This window comes from Phodopus roborovskii, unplaced genomic scaffold, assembly GCF_943737965.1.
Source record: "Phodopus roborovskii unplaced genomic scaffold, PHOROB, whole genome shotgun sequence".
Lineage (NCBI taxonomy): Eukaryota > Metazoa > Chordata > Mammalia > Rodentia > Cricetidae > Phodopus > Phodopus roborovskii.
This window is the reverse complement of record NW_026126547.1, coordinates 985,744-1,003,449: the sequence shown is the minus strand read 5'-3', so window position 1 is coordinate 1,003,449 and position 17,706 is coordinate 985,744. Positions and strand designations below refer to the sequence as shown.

General features: G+C 54.0%; 1 protein-coding gene across 9 annotated transcripts; it reads right to left on the bottom strand.

The window, feature by feature from the left end:
• Positions 1-47: 47 nt before the first annotated feature.
• Zmiz2 (zinc finger MIZ-type containing 2) lies at positions 48-17,357 on the bottom strand. 9 transcript variants are annotated; one of them, XM_051200522.1, is made up of 20 exons: positions 17,299-17,357; positions 10,901-11,064; positions 10,488-10,601; positions 10,294-10,408; positions 9,759-9,961; positions 9,366-9,549; positions 8,931-9,191; positions 8,473-8,652; positions 7,792-7,869; positions 7,440-7,608; positions 6,702-6,846; positions 6,414-6,624; positions 5,544-5,649; positions 5,163-5,320; positions 3,718-3,785; positions 3,316-3,384; positions 2,821-3,065; positions 2,208-2,377; positions 1,882-2,124; positions 48-1,134 (listed from the first exon to the last, which is right to left on the bottom strand). In XM_051200522.1, the coding sequence occupies exons 3-20, from the start codon at positions 10,535-10,537 to the stop codon at positions 1,027-1,029; spliced, it is 2,763 nt and encodes a 920-aa protein (XP_051056479.1). In that variant the 5' UTR covers positions 10,538-10,601; positions 10,901-11,064; positions 17,299-17,357; the 3' UTR covers positions 48-1,026. The 9 variants fall into 9 exon arrangements, with proteins under 9 accessions (XP_051056479.1, XP_051056483.1, XP_051056482.1 ...); XM_051200526.1 differs by lacking the exon at positions 17,299-17,357 and adding an exon at positions 16,451-16,805 and having other exon boundaries at positions 7,440-7,506; XM_051200525.1 differs by lacking the exon at positions 17,299-17,357 and adding an exon at positions 16,451-16,804 and having other exon boundaries at positions 9,759-9,865.
• Between the last annotated feature and the right edge of the window lie 349 nt (positions 17,358-17,706).

Sequence of the window (17,706 nt, the reverse complement as noted above, 5' to 3'; positions counted from 1 at the left end):
GAACAGGAAGACCAGAGCTCCTCAGCACAAAAGAAGGACTCAGCCAGGCCCATGAGGGAGTCCTTTAATAGATCGCACAGACAGGAGACACAACAGGCTAGCGCCCTGCTTGCAGGCCCAGGCGCTTTGCCAGTAGATGCAATGGCCTCCCCCACCTGGGTGTGGGCTGCAGGGTGGAGATGAGGTGGTTTAAAAAACACAGCTGTACTAATTCTTCACTTTCACAGAAAAGAGGAACTCGGGGGAGCAGCTCACTGGAGAATTTACACAGAGCTGAGTCTGAAAGCCCACCCCTAGAGGGGCTGAACCTCCACCTTCCTCTGAGACATCTGCACTCAGTAAGGGGCAGACATCACATGGAAGGCCAGGCCAGTCCACAGAGGGCCATGCTGGCTTAAATAGCTGTCCCTCCCTTCCCAGCTGTTAGCGTTTCTACAATATGTACATTGTTGTGCTTTATTGCCCCCACTCCACCCAGTGCCTGAAGCTCAGGGTGGAGGGGGAACCCCCGGACCACATTCAGCTGGGTGGGAGCGCCAGGCCCCCACAGGCTGGTGCTGGGTATGGTTCTGAGACTGCAAGGCTCAACCACTGGGGCTGCAGACCAAGAGGACGTAGGAGCCAGCCTCACCAGCCAGCTCTTCTGAGGAGAAGCAGAAACAGAAGGGTCAGTGCTGGACAAGATGCAGGCTGGGTGGGAGCAGGCAGGGTGGGAGGACAATTGCAAGGCCATGAGTCTGGGGTGCAGGGTTGTGCACACACGGCTGCAGGGCGCCTCGCAAGAACCATTCTGTAGCAGTGACTTGATGGAGGGAGGGAGGGAGGGAGGGCCACTGGCCTGGGGCCCCTGGGAGCACAGGGCTGCTTCCAGTTCATCAGGGGCTGGCAGTGGCAGGCCCCAGCTGAGGGTGTGTGCACGAGGAGATTCGGGGAGAACCACCAGGCATCCTGTGCGGCTGGGTAAGAAGGGAAGGCTGTGGTGGTATCTGTGAGTATGTCCTTGTCAGGCCAGGGGTTAACACAGGATCAGTTGTTCTCAAAGAGCGAGAGCAGGTCATCACTGCTGTTTGTGGGGAGGTCAGGTGGACCCAGGTAGGAGAGCAGTTCATCAGGATTGGTCAGTTCTGGGAGCAGCTGAGGACAAAGCAAACACATTAGCAGCTTTGGTCTAAGACCTTTCACGTCCAGTGGCCATGCTGTCCTGGCCCTAGGCCCCATAGGGGATGCTAAACTGCCCTTCCCCTGCCAAATACTGAGTGCCTGAGTGAAGCCACCTGCCTGTATGAAGCTGCCCTTATCTCCCCATGGACAGCTGCTACAGGACAAGAATAGCTTAAGACATGCTTCTCAACTGCCAGGAGCCACCCGAGGTGGCCCAGCTGTGCACCAGGATCTCCACTGTCGTTCCCAGGGGCCAAAGCAGATGGTAGAATTCCATGCCCTGGACTTTCTGCTTTGGGCTGTTCCTCATCTTCCTCATAGAACACCAGTGAGTTTCTATTATGGACCAGGGACAGCAAACCCACTGTCTTTCATGCTTGTGCTTACACTCTGCCTGTGCTGTCAAGATGCAGAACTGAACAGAGCCAGGTCAAGTTGAGGACAGTGCTGTGGACTTCCTTGGAGGTCTCATGCACCCAGGCTCCAAAAGTCTCTAATCTAAGGTAGGTCAGGCATCAACCACACACCAGTATCTGGTACCCCATAGCTATTCCAGACATTTAACTTGTGTGGAACAGCTGCTCTTGGGTGACATTATCTGACAATCTCTCCTGAAGGTTCACTGTCTTCCCGTCTATGAAGCAAGGTGGGCAGACCCAGAGACCGATGCACTGACAGCCCCCAGTGGCTCCCACCCCCAGCACAGGACAGGTTACTCACATCCAGAGCCGGTTCTGAGGCCTCTCCTGGCCCAGTCATGCCGGGAGGCCCCATCATGCCTGTGGCAGGATTGAAGGCCAGTTCGCTGATGGGTCCTGTGTTTGGTTGGCCCAGGGGCTGCCGGGATGGAGGGGGAGGATTTGGATGGTGTAGCTGGGAGCCTGGGGTGGGTCCGAGGTTGGGGGTGTGCAACCCTGGTGGTCCAGGATTGTGGGCTGGGTCCAGGTGGCCTGCTGATGCCATCTTGTGGAAAACAAAACTTGTTAAAATAGCTCAAGGACTCCTTGGGGAGACTGCTACTGTGGACCTCTGGGGACACCACTGACCTGGCCTGGGAGGCAAGGGGCAGACTTGTCTGCAGTCAGGAGGCTGCTGGGAATGTCAGATTGATAGGACATGGGGGGTGGCCCCTGGGTGAACTCAGCAAGGTTTGGGGTGGTAGGTGTAGCAGATGGGAAGGATTCTGGGAAGGTTCCAGGCCCCAGGAAGTTGGAACCTGCAAAAGCAAAGTCAGGTCAGAAAGCTCAGAGGTTCTAGGTGGGAAGGGAGGGAGGAGAAGGCATGAGTGGGTTATACCCACCATGAACACTGATTCACTGCCAGGGGCTGAACCTGTGGCGGTTCTAGGAGGGGAGACCTCAGGAGTGATGGACTGAGACCCACCACAACAAAGCACAATACACATGCAGTCGAGGGACACCCCACATGGGGCCAGTCCATTTCAGCATGAGTCCTTGGAAGTTTTTCAGAAAAGCCTTACTCCAAATCAGAGGAAGAGGGTGGGAGCTCACTACCCTGCATGAAGGGCAGGCATCCTTGGCATGGTACTTGGAGCTGTGGGGGCAGCGACACTGCCACAGGCAAGGAGGCTCATCTGGAGAGGATGAGTCATCTGCCCAGGGGTCACCCGAGGTTCAAGTCTGGCTGTGTTGTACTCACCCTGGCTGGAGTAGTCGCTCGGGGCAGGGGCTGAAGGGGGCTGCAAAGGGGCAAAGGGGGCAGCGCCTGGGCCCAGGGCTGCGATCATCTCCATCACACTGGGCATGAGCACGTGGGCAGGGCTCACAGTGCGGCAGCGCTTAAGCACTGGCCCATCCGGTTCCTCCTTGATGTGCAGGTCAGGCTTCACAGGTACTGGCTTCCAGCTGCACGTGGGGTCGATGGTGATCTCCTCATAGTCTGAGCTAAGCGGGGACAGATGGGTACGGGTCACCACCCAGCACCTGCAGCCACACTCATGTCAGGAGGTTTCCAACCACACCTTGCACTCAAACGCTCTGCTACCCAGAGCCTTCAGGGCACTCAGCAGGTGTGTGGGTGGGCCCGCCTGGTGTGGAGCTGCTTTAGCTTGGGAAGAGGCTCTGAAGACTGCTCTTACTCCAGGACTGCCCTCTGCTGGCCACAGCCGCAGGGGTGGCGGGGAGAGACACTTACTTCTGAATGTAAATCAGGATACCCAGCATGTACTGGTCCACCTCCAGACCCTCCAGCAATGCTGTCTTGCTGTAGAAAGAGCAAAGGAGACTGACTGGTCAGGAGGCCTAGCCCAGCTGGGTACAAGCGCTATTATTTCTCCAGCTCTATCGCCTGTGTGAGGAGATTCCGTGTGAGGAGATTCCGTAAGGGACCCCTCATGACGTGTGTGTCAGGTGACCCTAGATAGACCACTAGGGTATTCCAGTGTAAGAGCATGTTGTGCAAGGCCACCTAGTAGGAGGTTTCTGGCCTGAGATGGGCTACTCTGGTCTGCGCCAGGGAACACTTGTGATGTTACTTCAAGTTTCTCCCTCTAAGGAATCGGCAATTCTCCCCTCACCATACACGAGACTGACTCACTTGCACACGGGGCACCTCCAGGTCCCCCGCTCACAGTTGAGCTGTAAATATGACTCCAGGTCAAAGCACTGCAGAGAGATAGGGAGACAGGTCATTCCTCACCATGGGTCAGTGGAGGGGGCTGTTCAGAGTATCATCTGTAAAGTGTGGCTTGTTTGGGTTTATATTTAAGGAATCAGGTTTCTTCCGCAGCATCATCTTTCATAGACTAGACTGGCCTGGAACTCACAGAGATCTGCGTGCCTCTGCCTCCTGAGCACTGGGATTAAAGACATGTGCCACTACCACCTGGCCCAGTAACATTCTTAATAGGCCCAGTGTAGGCTGCCCCACACTCCAGATCAGACAGTTGTATCCACAGGAAATCTCCTGGCTCAGGGCAGTTGTTGAAAGGATGCAGTTCAGTGGCAGAGTGCATGTCTAGCATGCATGAAGCCCTAAGTTCAACCCCTAGCACCACCTCCAAAAAACCAGGTTGCTTTCAGGACAAAAGAGCAGGTACTTGATTAACACTGGCTATTTCTGTAGACTGCAACTCTAAAGGTGGGCAGGAAGAAGGCTGCGCCCATACCCTTATACCTTTTAAAACGGAACTCCATGAATACAGTAACTAGCAAAAATATAGGAAAAACTGTACTGGGTGTGGTGGTGCACACCTTTAGTCCCAGTATTTGGGAGGCAAAGGCGGGTGGATCTCTGTGTTTGGGGCTAGCCTGGTCTACATAAAAGTTTTCCAGGGCAGTCAGGGCTACATGTCACAAACAAACATACTTTTACAGAAAAACTGTGGCTGTTTCAAAGGAGCAAGACTAATAATCTCAGGGAAGGAAGCCATGCCCATGGAGGGTCTGCCTTTTTGGTCTGCCAGCTGAGGTGCTCAGATTCCATCTGCCAAACAGGGTGAGGCTGAAGGGTAAGCACAAAACACACATTTTCCCAATACTTGAGGGCAGTGGTGTCTGCTCAGAAGCTCAGCGCTTGGGAGGTGGAGGCAAGAAGATCAGGAATTCAGGGTCATCCTCAGCTACATAGTGAGTCTGAGGCCAGCCTGGGCTACATGAGACCCTATCTCAAGGGGGAAAAAAATCTCAGGCAGATTCTCACTAAGTATCAGAGACTGGTTTCACATTTAAGATCCTACTGCCTCAGCCCCCGGCACTCTGGAGTTACAGGTGTGTATTATGATACAGGCACATGTTTTTATCTAAAGCAATTACTGGTTACAGCTATGGACATTACTGTGTATGTTTTAGTTGTGTAAATGCTGGAAGTAGAACTGTTTGTTCCTGTGGAACACGTGCTCTTCCTTTTTAATGCTATCAACCAGTTTTCTCGTTTCTACTTTATATTCCTCTCAATACCAAGTTGGTCTTCTGGTTGCTCCACAACACTCAAAGTATCTTAAGGGCAACAAATTCCAACAAAGGTCTACAAGGAGCACACACCTGTATGTGGCGACAGTCATGACCACGGGCTGGGAGCTGGATCCTGCGGAAGGTGATGGGGCACTTCAGGGACACCTTGATAGCCGTCTGCTCCACCCCATCCTCTCCATTGGGCCCAGGGGTGCCAGGGATGGAGCCGCTACTGAAGTTCCGCTTTACTGACATTGACAGGGAAAGCACTTGAGTAAAGGCCCAGCACTGAGCTGTCGACTGCTGTGCGAACCAGGGGCCCAGGCACTGCTCAGTCAGGGTCTTGCTGTATGAACCAGGGGCCCAGGCACTGCTCAGTCAGGGTCGCTTAAGGAGTTGCCTGGAGGTAACCAAGGCCCCTTGGGCAGAGCCTGGGACAGCCCAGATGGCTGAGGAGCGGGGACTACTCACTCTTGGTGATGCAGTGCTCAGCTGGCAAGAGGCGCTTCTTGAGGAGGCCTTGCAGCACAGAGCGCACAGATGGGCGGTGCACCAGTTGCAGCACGAAGAGATGGGACTGCAACAGAGTAAGGGGTGTTACACGGAGAGTGCGGAGGGCTCGGGAAGCTAGCACATGGTTAGAAGTTAATTCAAGGGGTGCAGGCAGGGAGGGCTGGGGTCTAACATGGAAGGGAGCCAGGCCAGCCACTTTCCTAGCAGCTAGGCCCTAAGTGCTGACACATGGGCAGGAGGCTTTGCTATTTCTCTGAGCCTCAGGCAGGGGCTATGAGCTTGGACCATGCTGCTCTCAGGGCACTTTGCTCCAAGCACTGTCTAGTCTTCTCTGTCAAACCACAATCACCTCAAGTCCCTGGCACAGTCCCCTGCTTATCACATCCACCCTCCATGACTTGATATCTGAACCACCCTATCTCCAGGCCCCTCCATCAGGTCAGGGTGGCTCCTGACAGCCTGCAGCTCAAGGTCTACTTGGGATCCTACCCACCAGAACCTGGTGAGGCCCTGGCCAGTGCAGGTGGCACATCTTTCATGAGCTTCCTATGCTTGCTCTCTCTGACATAATTAACATGAACATTAAATCTGTCCAATGTAATCTAACTGGAAAACGGGGTGGATTTAACTGTCTCTCTTTTTTTCTGAAGAAAGGGTAGGACCTACTAAAATAGAAAGAGAAGCAACACCTTGTTCTTCAAGGATAAAGATCCCCCCCCCCCCCAACAAGCTCCCAAGCCTACAGGAGAGCTGCTGGTTTGGGTGTGTCTCTGCTGGCCCCAGCCTGAACCCTGACAGACCCTACCCACAGCCCCGCAGGCTACCCACGCAGCAGCAGGCGGTAACGGTGATCTGGATGGTGTTGCGACCTGGCTGGCACACGTGCTTCAGGTAAAGGGGCTTGTGCGAGGTCTTGTTGTCTCCACGCTCGATGCTGAGGGGTGTGGCGTTGACGCTGACCTGCACGGATGCTGGCCAGTTGGTGTTCATCTGCCGGTCCTCATGATGGTAGCACTTGAACTGTAGCTCCAGGTCAGGCCTAGCAGGGAAGAGGATGATGATAGGAGCCCACACCGAGCAGGCAGCGCTCAGGGGCAGGATGGTAGCGGGACTCACCTCAGCATCAGGGTCTTGTAGACAGAGTCTCGGAGCTGGAAGACATGGTTGCTCACAGCCAGGTTGTGCTGCAGGCGGAAGGGCTCCAGGACCACCCCATCTCGAACTGGGAAGGTCAAGCGCAGCTCATCACAAGGGCCACTTCCTGAGGGCAGAGGTATGCTGGCCATGAGTTTGGTACCCTTCCAGAGAATCTTGTCCCTCAAGAACACTTCTGCACCTAGAGCCCCAACCCCTGCCAGAAACTCTCAAGAGGGCTGAGACACCCACACACTGGGCCTCCAGTAAGTGTCTCTCCTCAGAACTTGGGCCCACAGTCTGCCTTGGTTCTATCCTGCCTGGTCCAGCAATCTGGACCACATTGTGAACAGTCACAGGACATGCTTCCAACCTAGAAAGCACATCCAAACTGGACCACCTGCCAGCGCCTCATGGTTCAACTCAAAGTTTTAGGATGTTAGCTGCTTCTGCAGGATTCTCCCTGAAGTAGGCATTCATAGCCAAGGATGGGCATCTGGGGGTCATTTTGGGTACACAGACATTTTTCTGGACAGAATATCCACAGCCTCTATGAGAGCTAGTAGACAGGGCCAGCAAGAGAAATGAGAGGGCCTGCTATGACCCTTCTGCTTTGTATGAAGCTGGGCCTTGGGCTTCTAAGCTCTCTGTAGGACTCTCTTGAGTCCTGATTACCCCAGCCACCCAAGCCTCATGTTGGCTGTTGTTCTTAACACTCACCAGAGGGTGACGGGTGCAAAGAGCCGAGGCCTGGCTTGAGGTCAGGCAGGAAAGGAGACTTGACTTCCTGGCTTGGGGACATGTAGGGAACATTGCTGCTGGGCGTCATGGGTGGTGTGGGATTCCCCGGCAGTGGGGAGCTGGGGTAACCAGGGATGGAACGGGAAGGCTGTAGAGGTTGAGCATAAACAGTCAAAGCAGAATGGCAGAGTGGGAGGGTAGTCTGCTCACGGATCACCCCCGGAGTACTGGGCAGGGCACCTATATATACTTCCTCCTGCCTGGGTACCCTCTTTCCATATGCCCACCCTGTGAGCCTCCCAGCCCATCCACCCTGCCAAGCCCCCCGTACCCCACTCAAGCCAGGCTGGCTGTAGCTGATGCTCCCCCCGTTGAAGCTGGCGCCCTGCCCGTTGAACTGCTCTGTGGGCTGTGGGAAAGAAAACTGAGTGTGCCTGGGGCTCCAGCCTGCCCCTCACTGAGCCCAGAGGTCCGACCCTAGACTGCACCACATGCAGGAGGTGATCTATGCATTGTCTACACTCCCCATTATCTGTAAGAAGCATCACTCATTTCATAAGGTAAAAAGTTAATACTACAGATGCAGGGGTGACCCTTCCAGCTGAGAGAGCTATAAAATAGGTGCACACAACACATTCTTTCTTTCTTCCCCTTCTCAACCTCATCATGCCATTCTGCCTACCCAGGCTGCCAGTGAGGAGTGCGCATCCTCCATGTGCCCAGACAGGGTATACTGCCAGCAAGAGCCTGTCTCTTATGGGGTCAGGTTGTGGGGGTAGAGGGATAAGGGAGTGAACTGCAGTTCCACCAAGGTTGTCCGAATGGCTTAGAAGCCTGCTTGCTGCCCCCTCCACCAAGCATCCATAGAAATATATACCATAGACCCAGACCAGTTGGTCACCCTGAGAGCTGTTCTTGTCCTGACTAGAATTCTCTGGCCAGCTTGCCTAAAGGTCCCCACTGAGTCCTGTGACACTCAACCCAGCACAGGCCCACGGGAGACATTCCTTACCTTGTAGTGCAGTCCTGTGGAGCCAGGTGCAGACAGGGACGGAGCTATGCCCTGCTGCAAGGGTAGCCTGTGTCCCGGGTAAGAGGCAGTGGGGCCAGGGGGCTGCCCAGGGCCAGGAGCATACTGGGCAGTGCTGGCTGCATACTGGCCTCCTTGCAGATACTGCTGCCCAGGGTACACCTGAGAAGAAACAGATGCCCAGGGAAAGAGAGTTATCAGGGGAAGCAGTTTGCCATGTGTTTGTGTTTGAGCAAGAGGAGACTTGAAGACCCTGCTAGGCACAGGTAGCTCTCTCTCACGGCAGAGTCCACTCTTATCACATATACCATGATGTGTGTGTATATATACATACATACACACACACATCATGATATATATATACCATGATGTGTATATGCGGCTGGACAGGGGAATCACCGTCTAGGACCCCAGCCAGGCTGAGCACTCCAGACACTCACCTCTGAATAGGCTCTCTTGACCCCCTGTCGGGGCAGTGGCTGGGCCTGGGGAGGCCCAGGGTACCCATGCTGAGGCAGCCGCTGTCCTGCATATAAGGGTGCCATGCCTGCTGCCCGGGTAGGGTTCATGGTCACAGAGGAGATGCTAGAGGGGCCCATCATTCCTCCCATGCCAGAAGGGTTCATGCCAGGGGGTACACTGGGTCCTCGGGGACCTCCATGCTGGAGAAACTGGCTGTTAAAAGACTGTCCGGTCCCCATCTGAGAAGAGACAAACAGAGGAATGGTTCAGGCCTCTCTGAGCTGTCCCCACAGTCCTGTCTCCTTTCCTGCTCCTCTTTCCCAGCATAGTCCACACCTGTCCCCAATGCCTTACCAAGTCCACCAAGCCCACCCATACTTGCCACCACATGGAAGGGGCATGAGGGGCCTCACCGCTCCATACTGGCTTAGCTCCTGGCTTTGTTTCTCCTGCAGGGCAGCCACAGTGGCGGTGGCGGTGGCGGTGGCGGTGGCTGCGGCTGCAGCCATAGCAGCTGCAGCTGCTGCTTGTGTGAAGTCAGTGGAGGGTCGTGCAGCATGCGAGGGGAGGCCCAGGCCTCCAGGGCCACCTGCATACCTGCAGGTGATACAGGATTGCCTCACTCTCTATAAAAGCTTGCTCTGAGACACATAGCACTCAGGGGAAGCCCATTTTTTGGTTCTTTCCAGATCTTCCACTGCGGCTACGGGGAGGCAATGAGGAAGCAACAGGCAACATCCAACCCTTTTGCAGCACCTGCCAGACTAACAGTGTCAAGCCCCTTCCAGGGGAGGGGCCCTGCTTACCCAGTGGTGAAACTGGATCCCCCAGGGTAGCCCCCGCGTCCATACACTCCTTGCTGTACGTAGCCCTTGCTAGCACCACCTTCAGCAAACGCCTGCTGTCCCAGGCACTGCGGGGAGGTCAAGGCAGAGCTGCCACCTGCCACACCAGGCATCATGGAGCCACCAGGGGGGCTTCCTGCAGGGCCCATGGGGTTCCCCAAAACCTACAAGGAAGTGGGAGTCACCAAAGAGAACCAGCCAAACCACTATCTTCGAGACATACCTCTGAAGTGCTAGATGCCAAGAGATCCCTAGTGGGTGTGGGAGGACCTGGGGTGGGAACAATGGCTGGCTACAGTTCTGACTGGCGTGGCCTGTGGAGCCAGGGGGAGAAATCCCATGGCAATGCAGAGGCACCTAGCAACTTGAGACCCCCAGGAAGCCCCATCCTTGTGTCCAGCCAGTCCCTTTGGACCCTTGTTCTTTCCTAAGATGCTAGGGGCACCACGGGACCCTGAGGGCGAGGGGAGGAGGGCCCAGGTGCATACATACTCACCTGACTCTGCGTTGCGTTGCCAACTCCCCACACAGTAGTGACCACGGACAGTGACCCGGCTGGCTGAGTGGCACTTTGTTGCCAAGGCACAGACTCATACGCAAATGAACCATCACTACAGAGAAAATAGCTGGTAAGACAAGGTCAGAAGGCCCAGGATTTGCTAGACACAGGCTGCAGAAGCCCACACTTACCCGTGTGGCGCAGGGGGCAGGGCAGGTTTCATGGGGTTCATGGGGTTCATTGGTGATGGAGCAGCCTAGAGGCCCAATGTGCTGAAACTTTTCCAGGAGTTGCTGCTCCGGCTGCTGGACAGGAGGGAGAGGACAAGAGCTTAGATGCAGCAGGGGCCTCACCAGGGCAGTGGAGCTGACCGATGTCAGCCCAGAATGCCGTGGAAAGCAACTCTAACAAGGGCCCTACCATCTTAAGCCATTGGACCAACGCTGGAAAAGGGCTTTCTGATCTCAAATACTTTCCACACACCCTTCCCCACACCATATCCATATAAAGCCAGGAACACCTCAGCAGGTCCCTGGAACGGAGGGCAGAGGGCCAATCATGGTAGCACCTACTCAGTCTTACCCACCCTGGGCAGCCCAGAGACCTGAGAAGGAGCAGAGCCAAAGTGTCCTTTGAGGGGGCGCTGGGAAGGTCAGGAAACAGATGTGGGAGAGCGATCCATCCACCAGCTTGGCTGTGGGGAGGCTGTACCGACACAGTTGAGGTGGCACACAGGCACCAGCCCAGCTCCTGGTTGGCAGCTTTTTCCTATCAAGAGGGTAGCAGAAGCGCTTCAGGCCATAGGACCTTCAAACTGACCCAGACAACTTGCAGGGAGCAGGTAGGTGTGTGTGTGTGTGTGTGTGTGTGTGTGTGTGTGTGTGTGTGTGTTATACACAGTACAATAGGTTTGTGTGGGTTTGTGTATCCACAAACATAAAGGCCCCTGATGTAACTAAGTTTTTCACTGAGAGTGAAAACATGCTACACCACATCTACAAGACTGGACCAACTGGACTTCATCCTCAGAAAACAGCAGCAGCGGCTGGCAGACGGGAGGCTATGGCATGTAAGACCAGTGGCCAACGCTCACAGAGCTGGGTCTGTGCTCCCATGTAGCTACTGAGTCACAGAATAACCACAGCACCAGGAGGCTTCCAAAGTCACGTCTCCCATATGGCCACAAGCAAGCTCCTTTTGAAAATAGGCTCCGACATCCCCCAGGAAACAGGCTACCGCCTTTCCCAGAGCCTCATGTCCTTAGGTCCTCCCATATCCTTAACCACTCACATGCCTACCTCTGCTTGGTCTCACAAGAGGAGCGCAGCAAGCATGTGCTAGCACTTCTCAGTGAGCCCTTGGGGAAGGCCAGGCGCTTCTGTCCTGATCTCCTCCGTCACGGTAAGGGCTGTGTGACGGCCATGTCTGCCTTTTGAAACATGCTGAAATTTGGTGATCTCTCTCTTGCCACTGAGCACTCACAAGCCTCTTGTTTAGGGGAGCAAGGGATAGATACCCTGGCACGCACTCAGCCCTGGGACAAACATTTCTGTGTGGTTACCAGGGTTCTCACTCAAAGCTCACCATCACCCCAGAGGCTCTGCAGGTCCATACACACAAGCTACACACACAAAGCCCCAAGCAGGCAAGAAAAGTGAGGAAAGGGGACAGTGCCTTGGCCCTGCCTGGGGAGCCTAGGCTTCCAGGGACCCTTCCCACGCCCAGCACCAGGGTAAAAGGGCAGAGAAAACTAATTAGGGGCAAAGAAGCCCCACCTATGGGAGTTTGTCTCCTAACCCTCAGAGGCAACCAGACTTGATTCTGCCCTTTCCCAACCCAAGTCCTGCCTAGGCATCAGAGGCCAGAATGTGCCAGCTTGGCAACAGAGGCTGGCATCCCTGATGCTGGCATCCTGAGAGGATGACCTGGTGAAAAGAGGAATTTGTCCACAGACAAGAAGCACTCCCAAGGCCTGACATGTGGGGCCTGGAACAGCCAAGTCGGATGTCAGGAATTAGGATCTAGGTTAAAGGAATTAAGAAAGAAGCATGACTTAATGGAAGAGAGTGGAGACAGGAAAACAGCCACACAGCCACTCCCAGAGGCACCAGAGCAACTCAATGGAGGAAGGACGTTTACAACAAGCGGTGCAGGGACAACTGGAGTTCTATCAGTAAACAAAAAACTTCAGACACAAAAAATGATGGGGGGGGGCAGCTCCAGATGCAGCTCAACGGTAGAGAACTTGCATAAGTGTGCGTTAGGTGCTGGGTTTGAATTTCAGTACTGCTAAAAACAATCAACCCACACTGTATATCAAAATGAACTTGGTCCCGGGTTTACAGGTAAAATAAAAAGCTTTAAAAGGTTTAGAGAAAGGTAAAAGTGATGGGAGATGTCATTCTGTAAATATGTTTCTCATACTGGTTAATAAATAAAGCACTGTTGGCCAATAGGAAAGCTAGACAGGCAGGACTAGGAGACAAGGAGGAAAGAGGAGGAGTCAAGATGGAGAGACTGGGGAGATGCTTGCCCCACTCCTCGGTAAAGTGAAACCACTTGGAAATAAATAAATTAACATAAATGGGTTAATACTTAAGACAGAGCTAGCCAATAAGAAACTAGTACCTGACCAACAATATTATATCAAATACAGAGTCTCAGTGTGTTAACTGGGGCTGGCATGGCGGCGGGACAAGACCAGCGGCGGGAGGAAAAACCTTACTCGTTACATAAAAGGAACTACAGGATCTAAGCTAGGAAAAAGCACTTAGATTTGACACCAAAAGGCATGATCCATAAAAGAAACTTGACTTTATCAAAACTAAAAACTTCCCTGTGAAAGATCTGCTAAAAGCCACCAGTTCCAAAAGAGGTGGCATCTAGCATACATAATACATTTTAGATTATTAGTAAAATAAAGTCCAAATAGAAACATCAGCAAAACACATGAATAGACTTCTCCAAAGAGAACACAGATGGTAATTAATCCAAGAAAAAGCCAGGGAAACATAGATTAAAGAGTAAGGAGGTATCATCGTACATTCAGAAGAATAGCTAAGAGAAAAAGTAACATCACAAAACGCTGGCAAGGAGAAACTAGACCTCACATGCATTGCCCATGGGAACATAAACTAAACGGTGCAGCTACTCTGGAAAAGTCGGCTACTTCTTATAAAACCAAGCTTGCAGCTGCAACAGTACAACACAGCAACTCTACTCTAGGGCACAGAGCTCAGAGAAATGTCAGCTTAAGTTCATAGAAAAACCTGTATGTGACTGTTTATTTGTTGCAGCCAAAGACTGGAGACAGCCTAGGTGTCCCTCACTGAAGGACAGCCACATCGGTGTAGGACACCCACAGCCCAGATGCCAGAAGGAACATACTGCTGCTAACATACTACAATCTATTTGAGATGAATCTCCCAGAAACTGCTGAGTGCAGAAAGCAAATCACTGGTGCTATATTATGATTCCTTTATCTGCCAAAATTAGGGAAATTGTAAACAGGTTAACAGTGGCCAGGGGTTAAACCTTCCACGTCTAATACTCCAGTAGAAGGAAGATTAGTGTGAATATAAACCCACAACAGGAAGGCTCCTCTCAACAGTAGCAATATGCTGTCCCGTTTGTTGTACTACATAGTTTTTTTTAAAATGTTACCATTTGAGGGAAACTGGGTAGAGATACAAAGAATCTCTCTGTAGTATTTCTTACAACTGGATATAGCTACAATTATCTCATGAAAAAAAAAAAAAAAAACCAAAAACCTTTAGCCAAACAAGGGTATGGTGGCCCATGCCTACAACTCTACCACTGGGGATGTAGAGGTAAGAGGATCAGGAGTTCAAGGTCAGCCTCGTCTAGATAATGAGTTCTAGACTAGCCTAGTGACAGCAAATAGGAGACTGAGACAGAGGGACATGACGAATTCAAGGCTTGCCTAGGTTACACAGTGAGACCCTGTCCCCCCAAAACAAACAAAAAACCATAACTGCAAAACTACACCATCAGTAACAGCCAAGCAGCTGTGGTAATCCAAAGCTGGCTGGGTTGTTCAGAGCCACTATATTGTCTCAAGCATAGGGAGGGAACCAGGCTGGCTGGGAGGCAGGCAGGTGAGCCCTTGCCTCATTTCAAGTCACCTAAGCCAGAAACACTCACCATCAGAGCATCCCAGTCAGCTGGTGTGACAGGCTCCTGGCCCCACCCAGGGTCATTAGAGCAGGCTAGGTCCTGAGCCTTGCCTCTTTAACAAATGGCCTATTTGAAAGACTAAACTAGGAAGTGCAGAGTTGGGGAGAAGAGAGGACAGGTGTTGGGGGAGGGAGGTACCCACAGGAGCCTTCTACATCACATGGGCCTGGGGAATTCCACCCACAATGCTTCTCGGCTGTGGACAGAGACCACAAACATTTCCAGTTCCCCCTAAGCATGCCTCTCTGCTGGGAGGACTTCCTGCTAAACTTCTGAATTCACACTTCAACACATAGGTCTGGTGGGAAGGCCAGAGAGTCCAGATCTGGTCTCCAGTGGACCCTCTGCTCCTGACCACAGGGAGACATTTATTTTTGAATGGAGACCCTCCTCCCACCTCCAAGGCAGGGCTTTGAGGGAGTGTGCCAGCTGCAGCTGGAAGCCAGGTTTCTAACAAAGCTGCTCTAACTTCACATCAGTCTAGGAGCACAAGGCCTTCTGGGGGTCAGCTCATGTCTCCCTTCAGGCACAGGGCTCCAGAGAACTTGCTTTCCAAGTGTCCCAGAGGAGCTACACCCCAAGTCTCCTGGCTTCATCAATCTCTACCTGTTTGAGCAGCTAAGAACAAGACCTTAGCTTGCACTCTCAGGCAACAATCTTGCACCAGGCTAGCCCCTCTCAACAGCTCACAAATCGGGACTTAACGCCTCCAAAGTTCCAGGGTTAGGTTCCAACTCAAGAAATTCAACTCAAATCAACTCAACCCACACTCCAACTCAAGAAAAGGGGATCAACCAGGCAGTAATGTCCATGCCTTTAATCCCAGCACTCAGGAGGCAGAGGCCAGTGGATCTATGAGTTCAAGGTCAGCCTGGTCTACAGAGGGAGTTCCATGCCAGCCAGGGCTACTCAGAGAAACCCTGTCTTGAAAAACAACAATAAAACAACCAAAAAGAAACTGGGAACAAAAGGCTCCAGAGGAATGACAGTTCCAGGAAAGTGTGAGGTGGTGTAAACTTGTAGTTTAGCCATTCAGGAGGTTGGGGCAGGAAGATCATTTAAGCCTAGGAGTTCAAGGCAACACAATAAAATCACATGACATGGGGTGGGTGTGGAAAGAGGGTAAGATAGGTCTTAAGTGTGGCAGAAGCAGTCCCTAGTACCACAGGAAGGCTAGGTAAGTGCCCAGAAGGCTAGTGGTCCTGCCTACTCTCCATGTGAGGCAACAATACGTCTAAGCTCAGGGTGCAGATTTCATGAAAGACTTCAGGAATGAGCATGTGCCAATAGTCCAATGGCTGAAGGGACAACCAAATCCCGACTTCACCTTCCAATGTTTAAAACAGGAATCTGGAGGCCATTCTAGGATACACGACCATCTTTATATCATCAGCCCTTAGAAATCAATCCTAGTAATCGGGATGCTCCCTAAACATTCTGTGTCTGTCTCTCCAAGTCTACCTGAGTATCCTCATTATTCCTCCAGCCTGTAACGCCCCCTGGGAGCACATCAAGAGCCTTGAGGTCGGTCCTGGTATGGTTAAGCTCCCCCCCCCCCTTACCACGCTCATGTGTCAAGGGATGCCCTTGGTACTGCCAGGTCTTAGTGGTGAGTCTGTGTTCACCCTACCCACATCCACCATGGTCTTAGATCAGGTCACATGCGCTATTTGTGTCCCTATGAAATTTTCTACCAATAACACAAACGAGTTAAAGACATCACCAAAGACCGTCTCTGACTACTAAAAGAAGGAGAACCCTGGGGAGGATGAGGGTAGGACGGGGTGGGGGGGGCAAGCAGGGCAGGTGACGAAGTAAGAAAGGCACTGGGTGCTGGGAAAAGGATATCTTGAAGGAACAGGATACTTTGGGGGGGGCGGGCACTGGGCACCTGGGGATGGTGTTCAGGGTACCAAGGAGAACAAAAAAATCAAGGGAGAATAGGGCACCTTCGTACCTGAGCTTCAGTTTGGAAATGGATGTTCCTGTCAAAAACCTGGCCAGGGACTGACAGGTCAGCGTCCTCAGCCTAGGAGCAGCGCAGCTACTCGTCGGGCCACTAACGGCTTCCAACCGCCCCCCCAGCGACACCCAGATGGTGAACCCATACGTGGGGACGGAGGGCGCACCGTGAAGGTGAGCCTGCCTGGCTCCGGAGCTGGAACGACAGGCTGGGGTTAGGGCCCATCAGCCTCCTCCGCTTAGGAGGCCCCCGAAGGCCACTTGCACCACTGGGCCAGCCCCAACAAAGGCTCAGCGGATAGGTGAGAGAGCCCGTTAGCACCGCGCAGGGGGCAAGTGCCCGCAGGTGGGCGGCGGAGCCGGGCCGAGCCGAGACCTCGTCCGGCGCCGGGGACTGGCCGCACCTGCCACCGCACCTGCCGCACCTGCGCGTCCCACCGCCCGCACTTGCCTGCCGTGCCCCGCGCCACCCAGACTCTCACCTCCGCCTGGCCCGGCCCGGCCCGTCGCCGCGGCCCCCGGCCCGCGCCGCTCCATGCGCTCAACCCGCCCTCGGCGCCGCCCGCCGCCCCCGGGCCGCCGCCGCCCGCGCCATCGCGCCGCCGCCGCTCGGAGGGCACAATGGAGCCGCCGCCGCGCTGCTCATGCATATGCATGACGCCGCGGCGCCGGCCCCGCCCCCCAGGCCAGAGCAGCGGAGCCCCGAGCGGCGCTCCGTAGGCTCGGGCAGGGGCGAGTGCGGGCCTGCATGGCGGGGATGAGCCCGGGCTGGGTCCGGGCAGCGACTGGCTGCCGCGCAGAAAGCTCTGTGCGCCCGGTCTGCACCCCGCACCCCTTCCGCACCTTTGCGACCACGGCGTCGGAGGAGCCCGTGAGCTTCCTGCTGCTGTCCACCGGGGCGGGGCCGGACGGGGGCGGGGCCATGGCGGGGCGGGGTCACGGCTGGGCAGGCTGGGCCTGGGCCTGGCCACAGCCTGGCTGTCTAGTCGGTTCGTGACGGAGTGCTGACCGTGTCCCTCCGGATCCTGAGACCTTCATGGCGGCCCGTAGCGTCTTAGGAGACAGGAGACAGGGAAGCCCAGCGTTGAATATGAAAGCTACTGATACCTGCCCAAGCAGCCCTCTATGCTGCCGAATGGTCCCTTCCTGTGGTGTCACCCACTTCACCCTTGTGTGGAAATCACTGTTGCAGTTCCTCTAAGCTTAGAGAGATGGCACAGTGGCTAAGGACATTGACTGTTCTTCCAGAGG

Coding starts and splice junctions, on each gene's coding strand:
- Zmiz2 (XM_051200522.1), bottom strand. CDS start 10,537: ATGAACCCCATGAACCCCATGAAACCTGCCCTGCCCCCTGCGCCACAC. Junction 7,870..8,472: donor CCACAGGACTGCACTACAAG/GTAAGGAATGTC, acceptor TCTTTCCCACAG/CCCACAGAGCAGTTCAACGG. Junction 3,786..5,162: donor ATGACTGTCGCCACATACAG/GTGTGTGCTCCT, acceptor ATCTCTCTGCAG/TGCTTTGACCTGGAGTCATA.